General features: G+C 43.6%; 1 protein-coding gene across 2 annotated transcripts in view; it reads right to left on the bottom strand.

Annotated features, from left to right (window-relative positions):
* UACA (uveal autoantigen with coiled-coil domains and ankyrin repeats) overlaps nucleotides 1–21,102 on the bottom strand; it is a 46,978-nt gene extending 25,876 nt beyond the window's left edge. Inside the window, exon 1 of one of the 2 annotated variants that reach the window (XM_075273129.1) lies at nucleotides 20,949–21,102. In XM_075273129.1, the coding sequence (XP_075129230.1) occupies nucleotides 20,949–20,996 (48 nt within the window). In that variant the 5' untranslated portion in view covers nucleotides 20,997–21,102. Of the gene's footprint in view, nucleotides 1–9,148; nucleotides 9,234–20,948 lie in introns of those variants that run through there. The other variant, XM_075273131.1, reaches the window with a different exon arrangement.
* Nucleotides 21,103–25,867: the final 4,765 nt, after the last annotated feature.

Raw genomic sequence — 25,867 nt, 5'->3', positions numbered from 1 at the left:
CTTTATCAGCAGATTAACAAATTATATTTTTAGTCAGGGGGTATACAGCAATAGTCTTGGCACCGCTCTCAAGTGGGGGGGGGAAAGCAGGACTAAATCATGGCACAACATACCATCATGGCTATTAAAGAGCAGTAAAACTAATATCTTACCCATATGTTCATTACCACCAGCGAGTTGAGCAAAGCTGCAATGAGGCACCTGGAGGAATCTTTCTGCTACTACCGGTACTAGATTTGCTTTTTAGGCCCGGTTCAGGTCAGCGTTCAGGTTTCCGTTCAAGGAGAATGCTTGGGGACCCCCTGAACGCAAACCTAACCTGCATAAAAAAGCGGTGACCTTAGGAAACTCGCAGACCCCATAGACTATAATGGGGTCCGTGTGGTTTCCGCACAAAAAAATGCGGAGGGGAACAGAATGGCCCGATTGCAGATTCTCTGAACAGGATTGCAGCAAGTTATCTGGTCTACAGTAGCAGCACTGTGCATGACATGTTAACAAACCTCATTTATACGCTACAACTAAAACCTACAGCTTGTCCATTATTCTACGTTTCACACTTAGATTTTAACCTTTGCACTGCACAGATTAAAAGTCACTGCGGGGCTCACAGAGCAACCTGCAAGGTGAGAGGCAGCAAAAAACACCTAATTTCTGATGGTTTTTGCTGCCATGGCTTGCAGAAGATGCAACAATTACCCTGTGACATTTCTGCAGGCTTAGGCGCTCATCACACGAAGTTTTTGATGTAGCTTGTGGAGTGTGTTGAGCTGGAGGCAGACGTAGACGTCCTTCCTTTACATTTGTCATTGCTTCCTAATTCAGTCAAAAAAGCTGCATGAAAAAAATATTTCCACAAAAATTACATGTATAATACCTTATATTGTGTGACACAGAGATGGTGGGAACCATTGTATTAAACAAGCCCTCTGACCTCGTGTGTCCCCCCTATCTCCACATAGATTGTAAGCTCTTGTGAGCAGGACCCTCACTCCTATTGTGTGATGTTATTTCTGTGTCACCTTGTAATGTCTAATACTGTCCGTTCATGTCCCCTCAGATTTGTAAAGTGCTACGGAATATTTTAGTGTTATATAAAATTATTACTACCACACACTGACTCATCCGTCCTATTCTGGTCTGGGAAACAGAGTACCATCTCTGGACACTTCAAAATTCCGGCACATCGCAGGAAGCCAATGCACGGCTAATGGGTGTGTGGGACTGGACCATCAACTTCAGCCATTTTGTTTCCATTTGATCGGTTGCTACCACCTATGTATAAGGTCACGTCAGATAGGTAGACGAGAGATGAAGCTGCAAGAAACATGTATAGGGCGACATATCCCTGTGGTCGGTTTAATGTCCCCCTCATTTCTGCTTATTGTTATGTGCCGTCATATAGTTATTTATCATATACTGTGGTCAGTTATGAAATATGTATATATGGGAGATGACCAACTGTGGGTAGTGTTTTATCCTGTTTATCTCATGACTATTGCAACGGTATACGTGGTTTAAGTATTTACATTTTATTATATATTGCACTGTAGGATTTATCTTGGGGTTTCATTCACCAGTCCGAGCCTGATGAACACTGGCTGCACAGAATGGCTTTGTAGACTACAAGTAGTGCGCCCCCTGCTGTAGGGTATATACGGCAGCTTTCTCTACTCTATTTTATGAGGTTTCACAATATACTTGGAATGATATACTCTACACCCTGCCGCATACAGGGATCTTACAACTGGAGCTCAGGTTGTAAGCGTTCAGAGGTGTATATGCTGTATACATGGGAGGCACCATACTACAGAGGTTGCACCGCGCTGTGGTTTTACTCAGCAAGCTCTGACAAGATACTATAGTAATGATAGCATGGGAGAAGCAGAAGTACAGGAACATGGATGCCACCATTACAAATGATACCTGATCAGCACCAACATATGAGACAATGAACATCCTCTATACAAGCTATACATAAAGAACGCGCCGACCAGAGGTGACACTACTGCACTATTAAGTGACTAACACATACACTAGTGCACCTCTCTCCCCCATAGACAACTCTAGTCCTTCACAACCTTCAATAAGAGCCACTCCAGTGATTTGGGATTTTTTTTGTCTCTAGCTCCCACCATTTCAGCACAATTTATGCTCTCTACTGTCAAGTAGGCGGAGTCCAGCAGGAGTAGAATGACAAGGACCGCCCACCTGACAAGAGAGAATAATAGGTAGGGACTAGCGAAAAATTTGCATTTGTGCCAGAAACAGCGGAGCGCCCCCGTTAAAGAATGAAAAGACTTGAGGGTCCTCTTTAATAATATAGTTTAACCCTTGAAGGAGAAGGGATTTGCTTACGATGACAGGGTCCCTGTATGGTGTGTATTATGATGTATGCTACATTATAAACCTCATAAGCTATATATGGATGGAAAATACAGATGCTACTTTGACAAGCTACATTCAATCCTACGAGGCTGTGGTCTCCCATAGATCTTTCGGCTTACTAGGACAAATGGGTTATACACATATACACTTGTACGAATACCTCACATACTAGCTCTGTATTCAGGACCTGGTGGGAAATATAGTCCTGTGTGTACGTCCCTATAAAATCTAGCCAAGCCTATATAGATGTACAAGACACCCAGTAAGCAATGAGCTGCATGACGTACAGTAAGATAGAGCAGGAAGAAAACAGAATTCCACAGTGACTATGTTATAGCATCCGCCTATAGTATCGCTTCCCCTAAAAACAATTAAGAAGGAGAAATTAACATAAGAAATTATGGGGGGGAAAAAAAAGTCCACCGCAAAGCCGTACAGAAGACAGTCATAGCTAATGATTTAATACACTGGTTAGAACTCACAATACACAAGAGGCAGGTACACCAACAACCCCTATACTGTCCTTGTCATGAGGAAGGGAAGTTTTCCCGAAACGCGTAACTTTTTTGTATGCCAATTCCCAAAGTTACCATGTGACTTTTTTTTATATTGTTTGTGACTAAAAGTTATCTTTTATTATACCGCGTACGTCTGGATGAATTGTATCACAGCTGAAGCTGGATTTTATCTTCAATATACTGTCCTACATCGCCATCTAGTGGTCAACTAGTATCTGACTATCTGGATTACATACTTTGGTTTGCACCAGAATGCTTGCTTCATGTTTGCACTGGAGATTCTGTTAGAAGGCCAGTCAGACCCTATCCAACGATCCCGGAAAAAAACTAAAAAAAATAGTGCGGGGTGCGGCATTAAAATAACACCATAATGGAAACCTGACAGTGTGACTATATCCTAAACTAAGTGTAAAGTAGATTATTGACTTAATACTAGTGAATTAGTTTTACAAAATACATTTTATAGCAGTTTTAACTGGAACATTATAACAACTGCCCTTTAAGATATAAAGAGAAAGCGCTGACGGCCACACAAGGCAGACCTTTGCATACTGCAGATGTCTCAAGAAGAGGAATACCGTGTTTCAGCAATCCCCTTCCTGCCTAAAAATGGCTGACTCTGCAGGGACTGACTCCAAAATGTTTGCTGGAATGTTTGTGTCTTCAGTGTCCTAAAGCCAGTACAAAGTGGAAGGAGACAGTCAGCATTCCTACTGGGAATATATAGGAGTATATGGGGACTGACAAACACAGGGTGAATGAGCGCGCCACGCTGTTTCCATACCTCCCACTGACCAGTATGGAAGATACTGCTACAGGTCAGGATCTCAGCCATCACACACTTCTATTTAATGAAAAAACCCCTTTAAGGTTGTCTTGTAGTAACTAGGTCAGGACCCTTAATACAATAACCATGTATGGGCTAAACCCCTTCATTCACAGCAGTTTCAGCCAGAGGTTTCCCTATAAAACACTTAATGGGGGTGAACAGAAATAGGAATCATACCCATCTTGGAATGCTAAGAATTATTGTGACAACACGGCTTTGGATACGGAAAATTCAATGCAATGTTTTGTGTATGTAACCCATCCGACACGAGGCATCCATGAAATTGAGGAATCGGAGGATATTCAGGCGAGAGCATCTCATGGATTTCTGTAGGTGGGGGGGCTCCCAATTTTGCAGTGTTGCTTTTTTTTTTAGAAAGTCATTAGCAATACCAAATTTGTGGGTCCGTTTCTGTTTTACTACATTTGCAGATGACGATGTAATGCCCCGTGTGAGGTCACAGCCATGGCCATGTAAAATTTAGAATTTGTCCTACAAATAAACCCTCATATAACTGAGTAGAACTAGCGGGCTAAAAAATTTTGGGGTTAAATTCTGCATTATGATCATAAACAACCAAGGGATAGAAGACATTTGGGAGGGTAGGAAATTTAACAACACATTTAACAGAAATGTTGGCCTCAAAAAGTTACATAAATGGGTTTTGCTAATTTTTGGACTTATTTGCACAAAGATTTTGCTCATACAGTTTTTATAAAGTGGGTGGGAAAGCTGGTGTGGTCGGACTATTGTGTCACGGCACCTGTAAGCAGCCCCCCGGTACAGTCTGCATCCTGGAGCAGAGGTAGCAACAATAGGAAACCTGAAAAGGACTTGGTGTATAAAAGCTGAATGGGCAGTAACAGTGCGCCGGCCTCTCCTCCCACATACTTATCAGCTGTACATGCCTAGCCCTCTGCATACTGGAGACTAATCTCTTATGTTTCCCATATTGGCGGCTCCCACATGTGACGCTGGAAAGATATTCTGCCTCCCTGTTGTGCTCCTTGAAGCTCTTTCCAAAAAACACAAAGTCTAGATATCTAGAAAACCACAAGATTTTCCTTTCTTTATTAACACTTCACTAGCTTAGTGGACGCGGCTCAGACCACGGGGTTTCTGGTTCACAACCTCACATCGGCTACTAAAATTGAAGTCTGTTGTTCTGATCAGTCATTGGATCAAAGCGCTGACCAAATATCTGATGCAGATGGGGCACCCTCTTCTGCATTCACTAGAATGTAAAACAAAACAAAAAAGAAGCCTTCTTCTAATGGGGTTTGTCTACTTTTCTAATGGAAGAGACAGAAGTGCCTGCAGGACTTTTTCTTCCATTGTTTTTTCAGCAGTACAGTAAACGGAGACAGAGGGAGGCGGCCCATCTGCATCATTCATTCTGATGGCTTTTCAGTCCGATGCTCTGATCCTATGAAGGATCAGAACAATGGACTTCCTGATGGCAGTGTGAACTTGATGCTTACCACAGATTGAGAACCACTGTTTCAGACAGATCACAAAAACAGATTCCATGTGGAGTCACCAATGTAGATGTGAACTCCACCTTACCGCATCTTTTCTTAGTACTCTGCTATGAGCCGTCCCTCCACCATTAATGAATAAATTGACTGGGTCACCAAGGTGGGGCTTGTCCATATACAATCTGACAATGTCCAATTACTGTAGGGACACACCCAGTTGTCAATGTATCAATAAATTCTCAGGAACTACATAATGCAGAGCAATGAAAGCTGCTCCAGAATTATTATGTCATGGGGAATGCACATTATACTGTGTGGAGGGGCCACTATGGGACACTATGCTGTCATAGGGACAAGAGGAGGGGGGGGGGGGGGACAAGCTTTCTGAACAGCCTTGAACCCATAATCCGCCTCTGGGTGACAGATCTTCTTGAAATATTGCATTATTATTTTTTTTTAACCAAAGTAATGTATTAATTATTAAATATGGTCTGCAATCTGTTGTTTTGTACAAGCACTCATGCATAAAACATAACATTGTAGGCAGGGTCTTCTACAACTGTCAACACATGCCAGGGGCTACGTTCCCTAACAGTTTGTGATCCATAGGTGGCTAATAAGTACACTAAATATAAATCCATATATACACAAACACATGGATTTGCAAATATGTATACCAGATCTCCTATATATTACTGAATCTCCAGTGACAGTATTCATGTCACACAGAGGCCATGTGTAGGGTTACACGGGATCTAATAATAGCCACAGTGGTTGGTATTACATATGTATATCCCCACGTCCCAGTACAAGATGACATTTTGCTATAGAGATTCATATTCCTTCACTCAAAGTCTCTGTTCCAAATGCGACAGATTTCCAAGACGAGCCCCAGCGACAATAGGGCAGATTTACTAAGATAAGTGCACCAAAATTCTGGCTTAATTCATGCCTGCAAGCTGTGCATCACATTTATCACAAGAGGTTTTCCCAGCCCCAAATCAACCCCCGGACCCCGCTCACATTAGCTGTTGTCTAGTGGACAGGGAGCGTATGGAGCACCGATCCTATTCAAGTAATAGGAATGACACATTGGCCCCGTCCAGTAGCAGCTTCAGGCACCTAGTAGATGAAGCAACACCTAACCTATGTGGGGTTAATTCAACGCACGCGCAAGTTGGCTCTGCCACAGCCAACTTCACATGCGGGCGGCCATTTTTTTTGTTGCCGCTTACGCGAGCAGGCACAGTACGCCTCTGTAATTCTATGGAGTACAGAGCTTACTGGTGGGCACAAAAAAATGGCTGCCTGCATGTGAAGTTGGCTTTGAATTTTGACCCCCCTGCACGCTGGAAGAAGACGAAAGAAGAGGCCGTTGCTGAAGAAGATGGAGGCGGCACTGGAAAGTTCTCTCGCAGCATTGGGCCCGCCCCCAGTACTGCAAGAGAACTCATTTACATACTGACAAAAAACGGGATTTCAAGCGAACGGCGGCGCGGAGAAGACATCGAAAGTTAGGAGAAGAATAGCTTTTCTTAAGGCTATTCCGATGTGTTAGGCTGCCTTCACACGGAGTAACGCCGGGCTTGTAAAAATCCTCATTCACAGCCGTACACGCGAGCGCTGTGGAAGGCTCCCGAACACTTCCCATTCACTTCAATGGGAGCGCTCGTAACGCCGGCGTTACATTGGCGTTACTCTGTGTGAAGGCAGCCTTAGTCAGAAAAAAAGTTTGCATGATAGGATCCCTTTAAGGTTGATGCCCCACGTTGGGGTAAGCTGCTTTTTTTTTACTCAAAAAAACTGCACAAAAATCTGAAGGGGGAGGGGGGGGGCGGAAGAGAAGCTTTCCTTCTTTAGCCTAAGTGTCTTACTTTTTGCACTAGGAAAGGATGGGGCTTACAATGAAAAATGTGCTTTGAAATTGAAATGAATTTCTGAAACTAAGCCAACTGAAAGGTGCTATAAACACAGACTAGACAGTCTAAAGATACATCAGATTTATCATCCAACATCAGCAACTGGGATAAATATGGCACATTAAGACTGTCTAGTCTAAATTTATGCCACCTAACAAACATCTTAGATTTCCCTAGAAACATGTGCCAAAATTTCAGCACAAAATTTAGTAAATGTGCCTCAATATCTGACACGACGTTATCAGCAGCAACGCCGTAAAAGCTGAATTTTCCCATAAGCAGCATTACTGGTATGGATCGTGTCTATGAGTGTAGGAAATGGTTCCTGCTCGGCCGGTAGAACTAGATGTTTGTTAGTAATGGTTTCTGACAATGTGGTATTTTTGTGCAGAGCCCTTGGAGGTATTCGCCCCAGGCATCTGATCCTGATCACTAAGTGAACTTGTAACTACAACTCCTACTATTCAGCGTATGACAGTACAGGGAGGGCGACCGACACCTCCCTCCAAAATCTGAGACGGAATACAATAGAGCAATTAGTCCACCCATCATAAAGAACAGAGCAGTTTGTCACATCCACCATGCTTGTAATATGCCACTTCCCAATACAGTTTGTCACAGCTTATCTTCTAGATCGGTTATCACTGTGTGTAGTGTACAGATATAAAGCTTACCAGGTTTTGTTGAATTCAGAATTGGGAATAATTTTTTTAATCACTCAAGGGACTCAAAGCAAAGGGAGAATTATGTAGTAGGGGAGTTAGTGGCTGCCGTACAGGCGCTCATAACCAAACACTCACAAGGGTCAATTTTCACAGGAAGCCAATTCACCTATCAGTATATTTTTGGCATGTGAGAGGAAACTGGACTACCAAGAGGAAGCCAAGCAAACACGGGAATAACCCAGGACCCCTTCACTGCAAAACAAAAGTGATAACATAGTATGTAACAGATTTACTTTCATAGGAAGTGACTCAGTAACTTTTCCATGAATAAGAGGATTTTTACTGCTTCCGACTGACCATGGCTGTCAGACATTTATGAAGGAGCCGGATTTGGAGTTGATGTAGAAAAAAAATAAAGAAATCAGTGTCAGTGGTTTTGACCTCTTGACTTTACAACCCTGTGGAAAACTCTTCAATTTTGCTAGCCAATGTATCGTGGAAATTCACACCACTTGCCTGTCTATCGTTCCATGGGGCAAAGCAGCATGCCAACCTGTGGTTGTTCAAAACTGCAAAGCTTGGCATAAACTTAAAGCTCGGCAGAAACTTAAAGCTCAGCCTAGGAATTCTGCCACTGGATTCACATTAAAAAAAAAACACCCCAAAAACTTGATAGTCTTCAGTAGTTGATACCTTTTTAATGGCTAACTAATAAAAAGGTATCAGCCACCGAAGACTATCAAGTTTTTTGTTTTTTTATATTTCCTACCCACTGGCTAACACGGTATGAGAACAAACATGGATTCACATCAGTAATGCAAGTCAGAAATGAATTTTTGCTGTGTGAACACACCTGTATTCTTATTATAAAGCCTACTTTATGACAACATGCAGTACAAATGTGACAGAATCTACGTAGGATCCAGATTTTATACAGAGCCTAAGGGTTTATGCATACTGAGTTCATTTTTTCTATCTAAAAAGCAGAACATGAGAGCAAATCTCTAACATTACATAAGTGCTTGTTTTACATTGGCTTACAAAGCCATGGTTAATTGTAAACCCTGTTCTATGGATATAGCCACATGTAAGTAGCAAATATGTCGCAGAAATTTCTTTATTAAGCCACTCTTTCATTCTCCAGATACAAACCCTTTCATATGTATGGAACAGAGTTAATGAGTATACAGTTCCGAAACAAGCAGCTGTGTGTGAATGCAGCCTAATAGGGCAATACAACAAGAACAACAAGTCACATGGGGTCTAAAAACATCTTGTATAACTAAAGGATGGCATCTATATCAGGTTATCTTTATATAACCGTATTCATATAGTAATGAAATGTACATACCAGTATTCTAGACAAATCCATATGTAATAGTGTCTGTTCCGCTGTCTTCTAACCGGGAGACTTATCACTTATAGAAGACGACTTGATATCACCTAAGACTAGATTATAACACTCTAAAAATATCTCCCATCATACTACAGCCGAAGACAGATGATCTGGCAGGAGGTGCACTTTACAGGGGCTACAAGTGTGTGTAATAGGACAGTCTTAAATATTAAAGGGGTTGTCCGAGAAAGTGCCCAAAACCAGTAAAAGTGATAAAATAACATCCATTTAAAGGGTTTGTTCATGATTTATATATTTGGTAGTTATGACCTATCCAAAGAATAAAAGATCTGCTCGGGGGGAGCGGAGAGGAAGAAGTGAATGGGAACTTAGCTGCAGTACCGGCCCACGGCCACTATACAGGGCTTGGAGACAACTCCTTCTGGCTAAAGATAGGCCATAAATAAATGAATGGATAAGACAACCCCCCCCCCTTCCTTGCACCAATCCAATGCCAGATTGAAGGGATTTACTTGGCTGTGACAATGACGTGCTTATATACCCCACATGACCGCTGCAGCCAGTTACTGGCCTCCATGTTGTTCTTCTTCTGTATACCACTTAATGATCGATAAAGTTGTTCCATCCAAAAATATGACAATCAAAATGACAAAGTTACGGTAAGAGATTGCCACAGATTCCGCCTAAAATCGACTGAAAGAAGAGTCCTGCATGGAGGACTTCTCTCTGCTGGTTTCAACACCTAGCGGACGCTATTATAGTCTATGGGGCCTACGGGTAACCCATTTTAGTGGACATTATTTCAGTCACTCAGGTCGCCGAGTGGGCCCCAAATGACAGAAAGCCCAACGCAAAGTGTGAACCTAGCCTTACAAAATAGCTGTAGATTTTGGGGCATTTGCTAGATTTTCAATTGCACAACAATCTCAATATTTCCCAATTTCAACTGGACTTTTGTTATAGATTTCACCCTTCGCAATACTCAATGTGCACATAACATATTAGAAAAACAGTGGACGTGAACATACCGTAGCAGGCATGCTTTACTTAATGGATACTCTGACCTTCCTTTATTCCCTTCAGTTTGCAATATATAGTAAACCACACACCTTATAAAAAAACATCAGTAAAAATAAGCCCCCGAGTATCCCATACACGTAAACTATCAAAGCAAATGCCGGCTGTATTTAAAGTGTGAAATGTGAGCCTGTACTTTTTACACTGGAGGTATCAGATCCAACAGCAATCCCTAATCCTAGAGATCAAGTTCTGTCTGCTGAACGCGGGAATGTCCGGTTCATGATGTCACCCCGAGGAGGGAATGCCAAACCTCTCAGCAAGTGCATGGCAAATATGGCCATGTGTCACAACAGTAACCGTACCTGCAGAAAGGACATACAGCAAGGTCCATGAGATACTGCAAAGACAGCAAGGGGTCATCTACACCGCCATATTAAAAAGTTATAGGATCTTAATATTGATGCCCTATTAGCAGAACAGACCATCTATTTTATATCGGTTGGGGTCTAGCTATTAGAAATCTCACCAAGAAGCAGGGGCCTCCAGGGTCATTATATACAGGGCCCCTCTACCTGCATGCTATCTACTCAATTGTAACCGTGCAGGGTAAAGCTGTTTCATCTTATAAGGAGGGGAAAGTTAAATCTTCTTTATTTGGCAACCGGTAAGTAACAATAGGTGGCCTGGTTGTGGAGGTTCTGTACAGTGGGGCAGATTTACTATTAGTCTCTCCTCTTTAGACTGTGCAGCTTTAGATTAGATAGTTTGCAGCTATATTCACACTGCGGTGAATATCAGCCACGTCACACCAAGGCTACATAAACAAGTGCGCCTTGGGTGCAAAATGGCTGGGGGGGGGGGGCAAACAATTACATTTTCCAAAGCCATTTTGACCATTGGTCGTGTGAATGCATCCTTGAACTGCGACTTATGAACACTGGCGTTACTGACCAGCGCACAATTGAGGCCCTCCACAGGGCAGTGAGACTGGCAAGAAATCGGTGCCCGCTCATAGCTCGTGTAGAATTCCTACAACATTTATGCCAGATTTATTATAATACTAGCATATGCCCGCGACTTCGTCTGCGGGTTGGTGTTGAGCCGCTTATATTTAGCCAATTGCTGTTGTGGATAATCCGCCTGCTTCCGCGTCTCGGCTCTGCTACATGGCAGCATATGCGCAGCATACTCAGTTGTATGTACATCTCTACATATGGAGAGCGTACTCAGCTGTGCTACAGCGCTGCCTAAGCTCTGCTACATCTGGCCATTTGGATTCTAGGGGTGTTCTTATGTCAGTGTCTGAGCAGCTTCTGTAGTGGAAACGGCTGAACGGATGTTGCAGAAATTTGCCACAGTTCAGCCAGCCTGCTCCCACGTCTCAGCTTTGCTACATCGCTGCATATGCGTAGGATACCCAGCTGTATGTACATGTTTGCATATGGAGAGCCTACAGAGGTGTGCTACAGTGCTGCCTAAACTCTGCTACATCGGGCAATTGTGATTAATGGGGTTTGGTTATATGACTGTCTGAGCAGCTTCTGTGTAACAAAGGGCTGAACGGATCTTGCTAAAATGTGCCAAAGTTCTCCCCCCTCCCCCATCAGAGGCAGAACAACACATTCCCTACTGCACTCACTGAAATTCTACATCTGATATACTCCTCTTGCCCACACACATCCTGCATGTTCTGTAGTCTCCTGATCTTCCATGAGACTCCATTTTCTTCAGCTTTCACACTGTCCAGCTTCATCCTATATAGCTCCACCCACAAAATAGTGTGTAGCTCCGCCCACTGCCTAGCATGATCCTATCCTAAAATGGCTCAAGGACCTATGAAGATGTCATCACAGGTCCTTTAGTGTTGTCTGAACCTAAATTCCTTCACTGCGGTCGTGTAGTGACGTCATTTACCGGGATAGGATTCCTGTCAGGAGTGATGGCCCTACATCTGCATGCTCCTGCCATCCCTCCCTTTACAGGAACATGGTGAAGGTGGCACAAAAAAAGTAAATAGTTTTTGCAAAAAAGTTGGGGCTTTATATTAGAAAACTGGCGTAAGGGCATAATAAATCTGACCCAATGAGTGTACATAATAACTGTCAGCAGACAGTTATCTCCCAATGCCTCAAATATACACATGCATGCTTGGGAATGGAAAACAGTGTAGAGTTCACAAGCCAGGAAAGTATCATGTAACAACAGAATAACCCAGAAAATGTATACTTCAGCAACAGATTTCCTGGGATTGGTCCAGCCTTGCTATAAGGTCAGGGTGTAGTAAACCAAAAATCCCTCCTCTAAACGTCTCCTATAAAGATTGCCGTGTATCTGCTGATCCGCCAAACAGAGCCTTGATCCAACACTCAGCCCTCCCCACCCCCAGTCAGCATAACCCCTGTGAGATCAGAGCCTCTTCTAAAAGTGAAGCATCAGGTGCTGGAACATCTGGTTCCCATCAGCTTGTCATAAGGAGGAATTTAATCTTGCATAAAAAAAGAAGATTCTCCAGAAAAAGACAAGAAAGAAAGAATAATAGCCCCCACCTCCAGAGATACACACCCTGCAGCTGGAATCTAAGGAACGCAAAAAGGTCCTTGGATGGATGTGGGAGACAGAACCCAGAAAGTGGGCTGCGATCCTGGAGTAAACAGCGCAGCAAGGGCCTCGGGACGGATACAGGGAGAAAATGTACAAGCTGGAAGTAAAAGAACGCAAATAGGGGGAGCCAAAAAGATCCTGAAATTACAGCGTATGCAAGATGGAGAGCGCTGGCCACAGAACTGAAGGTCCCTGCTTTTATTTACTAAAATACAGGTGACATTTTGGCCTGGGGCAAGTGCAAGGATGAAGATTATATATCACCTGTATAAGGTCTCATGCACCAACCTCCCTGTAACATGGCACCCTTACAAATCTATTAGCACATACAATAAAGTACTGCACAGGGGCGTAACTATAGGGAGTGCAGAGGTAGCAGTCACTACCGGCCCTGGAGTATATAAACTATATACTACTACTATTTTAAATGGTAGGTAGGGGTCCCATGATCTTGCATTAGGGCCCAGGAGATTCAAGTTATGCCTCTGGTATGGCTACTCTGTATGGAAATGGAGACACAGTTCAAAAGGAATCAAAGAGATATTGTGACATGTTTCATCTGATGATATATAGAGCCAGGGCCCCACGTGGTGTTTTACAGTCCCTGCAAGAAGGATGGGTTTCGCTAGAATCCACACACTGCAGAGAAATATGTGCAGTGGAAATGCTGCGATTTCCAAAGCAGTCACGGAAACAGCAGCGGTTTCCCTATCGGTATAACTGAAGCAGAAAGTCAGTAGAGCAAACCAACACGGAGTTTCTGTGTAAAGTGCTGTGGAAATAAAAGGCAATGCTTTTATGCTGCGGTTTGTCCTTGCGGCCCACTACGTGGGGCTTTAGCCTTCCAGTGGTATTGTAGGGGAGAAACCATACAGAATAAGGGCCCCTTCACATGGCGTAAGCGCGACGCTCACTTAGACACGTATCCGAGCACGGCGCTTCAAAACAGAGCCCATTGATTTCAATGGGAAGCGCGCATATATCGGCATATACGCGCGCTTCCCATTGAAATCAATGGGCTCTGTTTTGAAGCACCGCACTCGGACACGTGTCTAAATGAGTGGCGCGCTTACGCCGTGTGAAGAGGCCCTAACTGTGACAGCATGATACAGGACTGTAGAGACCCTTGTGTTTCATGCAGTAAATGGATCTGTTTACCACCATTCAATAAGGTCAATTTGGCTTCTATTCAGCAATGAATGGCGATTTTACGTCTATTTTGCTGTACAGAAGAGTGCAGCACGCAGTCACTATCCTATATGGAGACTGTCGACAAAACAAAGCAACGCATCAACAGTTCTATGGGGGACATCTGTTGTGGCCTCCCATTTAATGTATACCTAGAGGGCTTTGCCTTTGCTATGGATTAGTCTACGGCTTCCTGCTGGTCTGTCGCATTTACGGCAGTTTTGTTCGGCTTCAGGCAAATTTACTGAAGTAAGCAAAACCCTTGTTAGCCGTCACTATTATATTAGTGAGATCCCTATATAACATCGGAAACACTTCCTATACAATTAGGATCACCCCCAGTATCCTGCAGGGACTATCAAATGAACATACAGCAGCCCGTAATCTACGAAATCTAATCTGTGACCCTCTTCAAAACAGGTCATCAATATTTTGGTCCTGAAAATCCCCTTTAGATGTGGGATAAAATAGTGATGTGAGCACGGCCTTACAATAGGGTCCACCAGGCAGCCGGTCATTTTGTAGAAAAAAAATTGTGCAGCAAGCAAATCAAACCTGAAGGAATATATGATGGAGTCTCCAACATGTGACAACAGCCTATGGGGTAGATTTATGAAGAATGGCTGCTAGGGGCAACAAATAATTTTTGGTCCACCACAGCACTGCTTGGAATCGCTTGCCAGGGGCAACAAAGACTTTTCTTTTAGACGGTTTTCATAAATCTGCATGTGTATTTGGAGTGACCCCAGGTCAACCTGGACCTGGGGGTTCTGGGCTAGTTCTGACCCCGGGTCATGTGATTGGAACTAACATATGCCCCAGGTTACTCTGCCCCCTCTTCACTTGCCATTGGGCTGGCTTTACTATTGTCTGCTGGCCCCACAGCAAAGGTAATAAAAATGGGAAAGGAGGGAGAAAGTTGGTTCTGATCACATGACCGGGGGGGGGGGGGGGGGGGTCTGAACTATCCCACAAGCCCCAAGTGCATGCACCACAAATCTCTGGGTGAAGTTAAACTAAACTCCCATATGAGCCCTTTAAGCCAAGAACTGCAGTGCTGGAAAGTGACAGCACTAACCACCGAGCCGCCATGTTTCCAACACTCCTCAATTGCAAGAAAACTGAACACAGTGGATCAAAGAATATTTTTTTCCCACTGATCCTTTTTGTTCTGTTTAATGGATCTGCTAAACAGATGTAAAAAAAACGTGGTGTGAATGCGCCTTTACACAGTTACGGCCTAGCTAAATGTGCCATGCTGTTTCCACCGCTCCCACTCACAGTGCCACTTGCCTGTTTCCACAAGACCAGTCCTGTTGATTGGAACCTGCAGACTTTTAGTAATACCTCATCAGCGATTTGCCAATATGGGAACAACCCATCAAGGTGTTAATAGTTCAGGTTTGCCTCCTGGCAAGTACAAAGATTATATTCGAGCTTCTACATGAGTCAGCTATTCTGTCTTCTCAGACCTGACACAAGCAGGTAAATCTACCTTACATAGAGCCGCTGTGGATTCTTAAAGTCTATGTCTTAGACATAACCTGCTGTAATCTCCAATATAGAGAGATTCCAGACACAGAAGAATGTGATATATGTGGTCATATAAATGAGGCGTGAATTAGAAGCAGAATAAGTGCTAGAGGGGTCCGGCAACCCTAAAACATGGAAAATACTCATGGAGATTGCCTAAAGAGTTTAAAGGGGTTATCTGGTTTTAGAAAACAATCTAGTGGTTCATGTCAGTGTCTGGTATCGCAGCTCATCCTCCTTAAGGGGGGGGGGGGGGAGACCCCTTTATGATAATTTTGAACAATCTCTCTACTTTCATCTGAAATCTGGATATGCAGGCAGGCACACTGCACATATGGTAACGGATAACTGCTTCGGATCTGGAATCTCTATACTGCAGGACTCCCACAACTCTACAAAGAAAAATGTAGCAAGCTGTCAAGTGTGAGTTCTAGTAACAATGTATCTAGTCTAGAGAATATTCTATGGCCCAGTTCACATCTGCGTTTGGGCCATTCCATTCCCTTGCCGCATGAAATATGCAGAGAGCAAAGTCTGCAAGCAGCACTTTTCTCTACTAATTTTTCACGCAGTAACAACACGGACCCCATTATAGTCTATGGGGTCCCTGGATTTCCTTTGGTAACTGCTTTTTTTATGCGGATCACGTTTCCGTTCAGAGGGTCCCCAAGCAAACTCCTCAAATGCAGATGTGAACCAGGCCTATGAGCTAAATACATCAGTGACACAAACTTCTCTCCCCAGGACTGAGGGTTTATCACATTGTATCAGTCCAGCTTCTTTAACTCAGAGATTTGCCTAAGCTGGCAATGATGCAGAAAACACACCTCACCTGTCAGAGGTATCAGAGGTTTCTAGCCATGTGATGGAGAAAACAGATCTGGTAAGTTTCCACTTACAAAGAGCATTATTACGTAAAAAAACAAAACAATAAAACACAATGCGCACATAACTGGAATTTCTGCAACCATAATGAGCTGTAGTATAACGTGTTACTTCTCCTGCACAAATAAAACAGTAAATCATTGCTAGCCCAGGGACACAAATGATGCCCCCACAGAGTGTCAGAGGCCTACCTGCTGTGTATGGTACCATTGTTGTGGTTTGCACTAGTGCTAAATATTTTGCGGTTTGGGTTTTGAACATACAACTAGAAATGAGCAAGTACTGCTCGGATCAGCCAATCCAAACAGCACGCTCGCATAGAAATGAATGGACGTAGCCGGCACACGGGGGGGTTAAGCGGCCGGCCGACGTCAAAGCGGAAGTACCAGGTGCTTCCATTCATTTCTATGGAGCGTGCTGTTCGGATCGGCTGATCCGAACAGTACTCGCTCATCTCTACATACAACTCATTTATTGCAAAGCAAATGTTGATAGCTGGGTTGCAAAATTACGGCTGAAAGCTACAGCAAAAATCTGCAGATTTTTTTTTTTTTTTTTTAGCCATGGCCAGGTCCACTGGAGCACACTATTCCCATGTTAGCCTTAGGCCCCACAATGCAGGCTCCAGCAAAAAAGCACTGCGCATCGCGATTTTTCCTGCAGCGCTTTTCACAGAAAGTTTGCAGTTTTCCTCTCCGGACTTTCTGCTTCCATTATACCTATAGGAAAACCGCCAACGTTTCCGTAAATCTAGTTGACATGCTGCAATTTCCAAGAACAGTTCACACCACATGGTGCCCCTGGGTGTTAAAAGGTTTTCCAGAAATTTTATATTGACTACACATATCAATATTGGACTGTTGGCGATATGTCTCTCAGCACCCCGACCTGGCAGATGTTTGATGGAGTCACAACGTTCTGGTCAGTACTGCAGCCTGATATTATTTACTGCACATTCAGTATCACAGCATGTCCCATACACTTGAATGGGTTTATGCTGCAAAACTTAGCAAAGTCGCTTTATGTACAGTCAGCCGAGATGATAATATGGCTACGTATAGTTAGGGATGACATATGTATTAGGCCAACCGATAAACCAGGACTGCACACAGGATAGAGAAAAAGTCACATCACTGGCAGTCCAGCAATGAGGAAAACAGGGGACAAAGTCCCCCATGCCGTAGCCATATGAATTAAGTTGCTGTTCACTTGCGACCAGCTCTCCACTCACTGCTATGGAGCTGCTCAGATTGCTGGAAATTACAGTTCGGCAGCCTCATAACATTGAATGGAGCACCAGTCACACAAGGGCACTAGTCAGAGCCCCAGCAATGTGACACTTCTACCCTATACACAGGATAGAGAAGAAGTGTCTTTAATGGAGCAACACCTTTAGGCTAAGGCTCCACGGGCTGACTCGCAGCAAAAACGCAATGCAGGGAAAAACCATGGCGGCAACGCATCGCAGTTCTTCCTGCAGCACTTTAAATAGAAAGTTTGCAGACTTTTACTCGTGGACTTTTTGTTACAATGGGGAAACCGCTGAAGTTTCCATAAGAATAACTGAAATGCTGCGTTTTACAAAATGGCGGCGTGTCCGCACTGCAGTTTTTACCACAAAGTGGCCATGGGATTCGCTACAATCCCATCCACTTTTCCCTAACTGTAAAACGCTGCAATTTTTCCCGCAAAGTTTCGGCTGCAGGCAAATCACGGCAAATCTCCATCCCATGGGACCCGGCCTTGAATGGGTTTTCTGGGATTCTTACAATGTCGACCTATGGTTAGAATAGATCAATAATATCAGATTGGCGGGTAAGCCACACCACTGAAGATCACCTGTTTGAAGCAAGTCCCTCCTCCATTTCACAAGCTTGTGACATCACATCAGGTTTCCGAGTCACAAGGCCTGTTTGCAGCTCAGTCCCAAACAAATCAATGGGACTGGGCTGCAATACCAAGTACAACCACAGTAAAATGTAGAAGTGCTGTGCTTCTTAAGCCATGTGCTGTAATCTCTAACAGCTGACTGGTAGTGGTGCCAAGTGTTGGGCCCCCATGATCTGATATCGATGAACTATCCTAGGGATTGGTTATCAATATCTTTGTGTTGGAAGCTCACTTTTACATTTAAAGAGGTTGTCCTACAAACAGACTAGGGGTTTTGTGCCTGACTAGTGGGGTTCCCTCTGCTGGGTCCTGTGCTGCCCCATTTAAAACATGGGACATCCCACTCAGCAGTGGGACCCCTAATACTCACACTCCGCTATGAATAAGGGATTAGGCCTCAAGCACACAACAATAAAAAACAGTAGACACTTGGTTGTTTTTAGAACACTTTTATCCAACGGGGCTTTTTACACGTTCATATTTTTGACGGTCTATTGAGAATCAGTCAAAAAATAAGGCATGCTGGCTGTAGTTTTACCTGTTTTCATAGATTTGTCTATAGACTAAAGTCTAAAGGTCAATCCTTTTAATCCTTAAAGAGTTATCCAGTTTTTAGCAGCAATTGAAGTTACTACATGGTTGTTCCTTGGTCTTCAATGGGACAATGCAGTACCTACACTCGCCACTAGAGTTTGTATGGCGAGTGAGAGGAGCCGCTCATGATATGCAAACATTACCGAGAACCACACTGTCTTGGTACAGGTGATCTGCAAGGATCTCGTCTTTGGAACCCCACAGATCTAATTTTGATGGCCTATCCTAAGTAAAAAACCATCAAAACTAAAATCGATGACCCCTTTAAGCCTCTTTCACAAGGTCAGTGTTTGGTCAGTATTTTGAATCTGTAAGCCAAAACCAGGAGCAAGCCCAAACTATAAAGGATGTAAGTCTTTCCATTCTGCCTTCTATGTAGGTTCCACTTTCAGTTTTAGCTTACAAACACCAACAACCCTGCCCAATAAAAGTGACCTTCAACTGTTTTCTGGAGTCATCCATTATGGAGCTGGATCTTTCCAGCCATATGCATTGACACAGCCATGTATATTCAGGTGTGTATATTTATGGAAGGCTCACCCTGTATCTTATGTCAATATGAACTGAGTCCTATTCAAGTTATAGATATTTACAGGCATCACTAGGAAGAAAACAATTACAGCAGGCGTTGTCACCTTGACCTGACGCACCAACAATAACCCTACACCCACATGTCGGAGTGATACAGCCCTGTAAAAATCTGGGCCCCATGTCATGCGATGCTCCGCCATATACCATGTCACTGCCTGGGGTAGTTACACTACATTACAAGCAGGATGGTCAAAGCTAAAGAAAACTGATGCCCCAGCTCCACCCTGAGCATCTGAAGATCAGGCTGCAGGCGATGTCCTCTGAGTCATGTGTATTATAATATGAATATAATTAAGGAATGTATTCAGACAAATAAGAGAAGCATCAGATATTTTTTTAACCATTGCATTCCCAAAGCCATGAGCCTACATGATACAGAGGCTAAATGCAGTGGTGTAACTAAAGTCTTGTTGGCCCTGGTACAATTTTTTGTCCGGTGCCCCCTACCTCATCCCTATAGCGATGGTCACGGGTGCTAAGGAGTTTAATCCACCTTAGTGTGGTTAGGGTAATCTGTGGGTCTCCTTGGTTTATGGGCCGGATGGAAGCTGCAATCTCAATACTGATGCCAGTGCTTATGGGCCCCAATGTGACTGCACCCTCACTAGTTACACCCCTTGCTATAGATGATATTGTACTATAGAAATGCAATGTGATGCAACATGTGGCGCTCTAGTAGTTACAAAACTACAACTCCCAGCATGCTCTGACAGCAGCGGGTGCTCATGGCATGCTTAGTATAGTGGTATTGTAACACCTAGAGAACTACAGGTTGGAAAACACTTGAAGGACAGCATTTGCAAGAAGTTTGTACATTCTCCCCATGTTTGCGTGGGTTTCCTCCCTTCAATGACATACTGATATGGAATGTAGATTGTGATCCCTATATGGGATAGGGACTGACACAGTCTGTAAGGCGCTGTGGAATATGTTGGTGCTATACAAGTAAGTAAAATACATACATACTATAGGAGATCAGTGATCAGCCCCTGGAATTTCATGGGTGCTTTTTTTTTTTTTAACCATTGCCAAACCCTATCTCTCTACATTTTAAAGATAGCAAATGACACATGACACCATGACCTATACAGGTGGTTCTCTAGCCATTACAGGACTAGAACACCCAGCACCCTGATGAAGTTTTGTAACAGCTAGAGGACCACAGGTTGGACATCAGGATCACTGGTCAGCCACATAGATGTGGTGAACTACAACTCCCATTCAATGGCTCCTTTTTAACCACTGCATGCCCATGATAAATGCTACATTCTACCAGATGACAAGACTACAACTCCCAGCATACCCTGGTGGTGTCAAACTGTCAGTGCATGCTGGGAGTTGTAGTTCTGCAATAAATGGAGAACACAGTATGAAAAGCACTTCTATGACTGGTGAACTACAACTCCCAGCAGTCCAGTCACAGAGCACTGGTACACACACATTCCCCCAGAGCCCCCTCCTCAAGCATGTGTCCCACCCAGCCTGCACTCACTGTGATGGTAACTTCATGCTTCTTCAGCCGGGACTTTAGACTCTTCATTGTGTAATACTCGGTGTGTCCTGTGCCAGTACGTAGCTCCCCGGCCCTCAGCACATCACAATCCACCTCCTCTGCTCCTTCTTCCCCGCACTCACACCCCTCACTGTCCCTAGATTTTCCCCCTTGGCTGTGAAGCGCTCCTCTAACGACGACCAATCACATTCTAGCCTCGGCGGAGACTGATTTGCCAACGACCAATCAGCGTCTGGGAAAAGTTTGCGGGCGGGACTTCCTCTGAGAACTTTTCCTAGATTTTGGACACACCTTTCGGCGGGAGAGTGACGTCACACAGGTGGAGTATACAGTGTATATAGGGCTGGTAATCTGGGCTGCTTGTTTATGGGGTTTCATAGGTGAGGAATGTGCTTGTTATTGTGAGAGTAGTGGCTACACCTTGTAAGATATAATCACCTAGTTTATATACTGGAGATAGTAATATATGTATCTGGTGCACCAACAAACCTACATATGTGCACTGGGAGTCACAGACTTTGGCGCATACCACCAGCTTTATGTCACTCATAGATAAAGATACTGCTATTGTCTATAGGATGGGGATTCACTACAATGGATCAGGGTTGCTAAGAAATTGAAAATTTAGCAAAACAATAAAAAAGGGGGATTTACTAATCCTTCTGTGCCAGAAAACCGGTGTAGATGGGCGGAGTTGTGGCATCGACTTGGCGCACGGCCGCTTTCTGCACTTCTTACAGTAGTAGGTGAAGCAGGGCAGAGACCAAGGAAGATGTACTATAATTTACACCAGAAAACTGGCGCAAGATACACGAAGTCTACGCCACTTCCTGACAGTCATAGATTTCCATTCTGTCACCCTGGAATGAACCTGAATTATTAAAAATGTTGCTGGTAATGCCGAGATCTTCAAAACATTGGGTGGGCTGTATGTGATAGCTACATTTGTCCTTAAAGGGATCCTATCATTCAAACTCATTTTTTTTGTCCCTAACTTGTTGGAATAGCCTTAAGAAAGGCTATTCTTCAACTACCTTTCGATGTTTTCTCTGCGCCGCCGTTCGCTTGCAATCACGTTTTTTAGCGGTATGTAAATTAGTTCTCTCGCAGCACTAGGGGCGTCCCCAATGCTGCAAGAGAACTCTCTCCAGTGCCGCCTCCATCTTATTCAGCAACAGCCTCTTCACCGTGTCTTCCGGCACGCGGTGGGTTAAAATTCGACGCATGTGAAGTCGGCTCTGCCTGAGTCTCGCTGGCAGGAGAATTTTCTTAAGGCTATTCCGACGTGTTAGGGACAAAACAATGAGTTTGAATGATAGGATCCCTTTAACCTTAGGCCAGACCCCAACCCACTGATCCATTTGTAGTTTTGCTTTTTATATCCAATAAAAACCAATCCATTGCTTTCCATTGGGTCTGTTTTTATTTCTATTACACTAATTACTCTCATTGGGGGGGATTTATTGAGGCGGGCGATTCCCCACCGGGCGTACAATGACCTCTTATTAACTGTAGTGCATGTAGATGTGCCCGGCCACGGATCTAACAAAATCAGGGATTTGGGTATAACTTACAACAGTTGTCAAAGATTTGGGGTATAACTCATGCCAGTTGTTTTGGGTGGCGAGTTATTGTAAATTTTGTGGAACAGGGTGTCCCCAGCCCACCTAGATTCCTGCCCTGCCCAAGGCAGTAACCACCACCTGGTTTATACAGATTTTTTGGGGGGTATTTCTTGGTGTTCAAAAATGTAGTCAATTGTAATGAGAAAAAAAAAATAATTCTTCTAAATCTGTGACGTCTGTGGTTTGGGACATTTAGAGTAAGCAGAAATCTGGACAGTGGTGAGTATATTAGGAACCTGCAAAGCTTCATTATAACTCACTGATAGGTGTACGAATCCACGAAGACACATCTCTCTGTAAAATGATGATCCACCACCATCACCACTTACCTGAACTGTGACCGCACTGAAGATTTTCCTGTGTTTGGGCTGTCCATAAACAGTGTAGCTCGGAGCTACTCTCTTTCCATAACCCATAGGTGTGTACAGTCTGGCCAGAGCTTATCAGCAATGCCATGGCTAGTTAAGTAATGGGGGCATGGAGGCTCATTTTAGATATAGGTGCAGGTCTCAAAGGTGGGACCCTGACCTAGAAGACATTTACAGCATGTTTTCCACATCCCCTTTAATGATTCTGGTGCATCCTGAAAGATCCCATGCAGCAAAATTAAAATTTATAAGTCAGGGACTTGTGTAGATGTTCGGTATAGCTCACACCAGTGTTCTGAAAAAGCAGGAAACGTTGGAAAGTGACTTTTGGTGCATTTTCTGGCACAAACAGCTGCGTCCAAAAAATACACCAGAAAACTAGCACATCCTTTTTGGGCCCATACACGACTGCGTGCCGTGAAAACAGAAGAAATAGTGCAGTTATATTCACTGATCCATGCACTTGAATGAATAGCCAGAGCTGCAAAAGCGGTCAGGTATGGGACCGGCTCCACATTTTGCAGAAATGATGGCTGTGTGCATGAGGCCTAAGTAAATTTCCTCCCCTGTATCTATTTTAGTATCCATCTAGTATAGGATGTGGTCACTTTCGGTCACACAGATCCCATGGTCAGCAGTACTTATAGGGGACATAATAGATGGCCGGCTAGATCTCTGAATACATTCCCAGTGGGAAACAGGAGTGAGCCAAGGAGAATAGTCACTACATGCTACAACACAAACAAATGTTTAACTTGGGGTTTTGGTTTCTGGGAAGGCGATAAAAGAAAGCTGTATGTAATTGCTTGTGGAAGAGGAAACAATGTGGTTAAATAACAGCAGGTGAAAGAACAAAAGAAGCGAGGCCGCAGAAGCCACAAAAACGACATTATGGCATGAACGGAATGCGAGCCATTGTCATGGTAATGAGGAGCCAGTCTTGCCTGCTTGTTCTAGATATGGTAACTGAGCTCACAGGTAGGTAAGAGTAGACCGATTCTTTCTTCTATATAACATAAAGATGACAGAACCTGCTTGGATCAGTTTAAGGCCTCATTCACATGATGGTATTCTTGTAGCTAGTCTGCATTAGCATAGTAACTGAGCCAGGAATCAAACTTACAGAAGGAAAATATAAAACGGAGAGGTTTATAGAACATAGTTGTGTATTGGACCCAAGTACTGAAGTGGCAAAAGTGTATGCCGGCTTATTACAACTGCATGAATTCAGTGTGTGAATTAGGCTTTATATTATGTAAGGCACCACAGTACATGATACTGAGCTGCAATAGCAGGCAGATACCAAAGGACAAGAGTGGTACTATTTAAAAGGGGTTTTTTTGTTTTTTTGCTTACTCTTGGATTATACCTACTGGTTTGTAGATCATAAAATGTGGCAGAAAAAAAAAGCCAAAGTTTGTGAAAACGCAATGACAAAATGTTTCATAGCGCCACAAAAAAAAAAAAAAAAATTAATCCCACACTAGTGTATTTAAGGGATTTCCAAGATATGGGAAGGAGGGGGGGGTTTAATATTGATGGCCTACCCCCACCTATTAGCTGTACTGCGCGACCTTCGCCACTAGAAATATACAGTGTACAATGTGGGAAGCAGAAGGCAGTATAGCACTGTAGTGGCCATGCTGGAATACCGCAACTCAGTAACCTCAAACATACAGCAGATTGAAAGACGCAGACAATTCACTACAATATACAGCCACAGCCAAGTGGAGCAGATTTAAACAGACTGTCATGGGTTTTCATCATGGCTACCGACCTCTGCAATGCAAAGGGTGAAAGCTAAAGCCAACCCACAGTGAGCGATTGTCCTGTGAATTCTGCTGTGGAAAACCTCCCATTGTGGCTTCTTACTTGCTACTGCTGACGTCTCACACCAGGAGATAAGTAGCAGATACAAGCCATGTGGCCAGGCTTGGAAAGGTCATAAATACATGATTAAGAAGTGTCTGATCCCCAGAGATTACCGAGTAAAGCTAGAGGAGATGCCACCAATACCTTCTGAAGAAACCACAGCAGTCATTCCAGTAATGGCTGACAGACCCAGCAATACACACGAGTGGTCCATCTTGGCAAAGCATAAGAAAAATCAGACTCCATATGTAACGTTCATGCAGATAGTATCAAACCCCCGACAAGGTTATCCATAGCCTACAACTCTGAGCATGTGCAAACAATTTAGATCACCAGATTTTATTTAAATGGGTCATCCAGATTTAAAAATTAATAGCCTATCCTCAGGAAACTCCTATAAATACCTTATAGGAAGGTGGGTAGGGGCAAACCCTGGCACGATCTGCTATACTGAGCCATTTCCAGGGCCTGTCCCGTACACAATACAGGGCCAAAAACAAAGATCTTTCCACAGAGCTTTTTGTATTGTGTACAGGATGGGTGCTGGAAGTAGCTATCAGCCCACTACCAATCAGGTATTTATAGCCTTTCCTGAAAATATACTATAAAAAAAAAAAAAAAAAGTCCAGACAACCCCTTTAAGAGCCCAGGCCACATGAGCAGATTAGGCAGTTCATAGTTCAGGTGTCCATAACCTTCAGCTCTCCAGCTGCTGTGAAACTACAACTCCCAACATGCTCCATTCTCTTCTATGGGAGTTTCATGAACAGAGCAAGCTGGGAGTTTTAGTTTTAATACAACTGGAGAGCCAAAGGTTTCCTACCCCTGGTATAGCCCAAATTTATGAATAGTTTGACAGTGCAAACTTGAACAGGCAGTCTAAAAATATGAGTTTTATCACAGTAACTGGGTTTGCAATATGCATAGGATTTGGCTGATTCCTTCAACTTGCAATGGTCACAAGATGATGGGAGTTAAGACTGTGCCACCATGACTGACATTAGCCTTAACCAATTTTTATAGTCATCAGCTA

The sequence above is a fragment of the Leptodactylus fuscus genome, chromosome 5 (genome assembly GCF_031893055.1).
Source record: "Leptodactylus fuscus isolate aLepFus1 chromosome 5, aLepFus1.hap2, whole genome shotgun sequence".
In the NCBI taxonomy this organism is placed as follows: Eukaryota; Metazoa; Chordata; class Amphibia; order Anura; family Leptodactylidae; genus Leptodactylus; species Leptodactylus fuscus.
The sequence above is the reverse complement of the archived record's forward strand: the minus strand, read 5'-3'. Positions and strand labels throughout refer to the sequence as shown.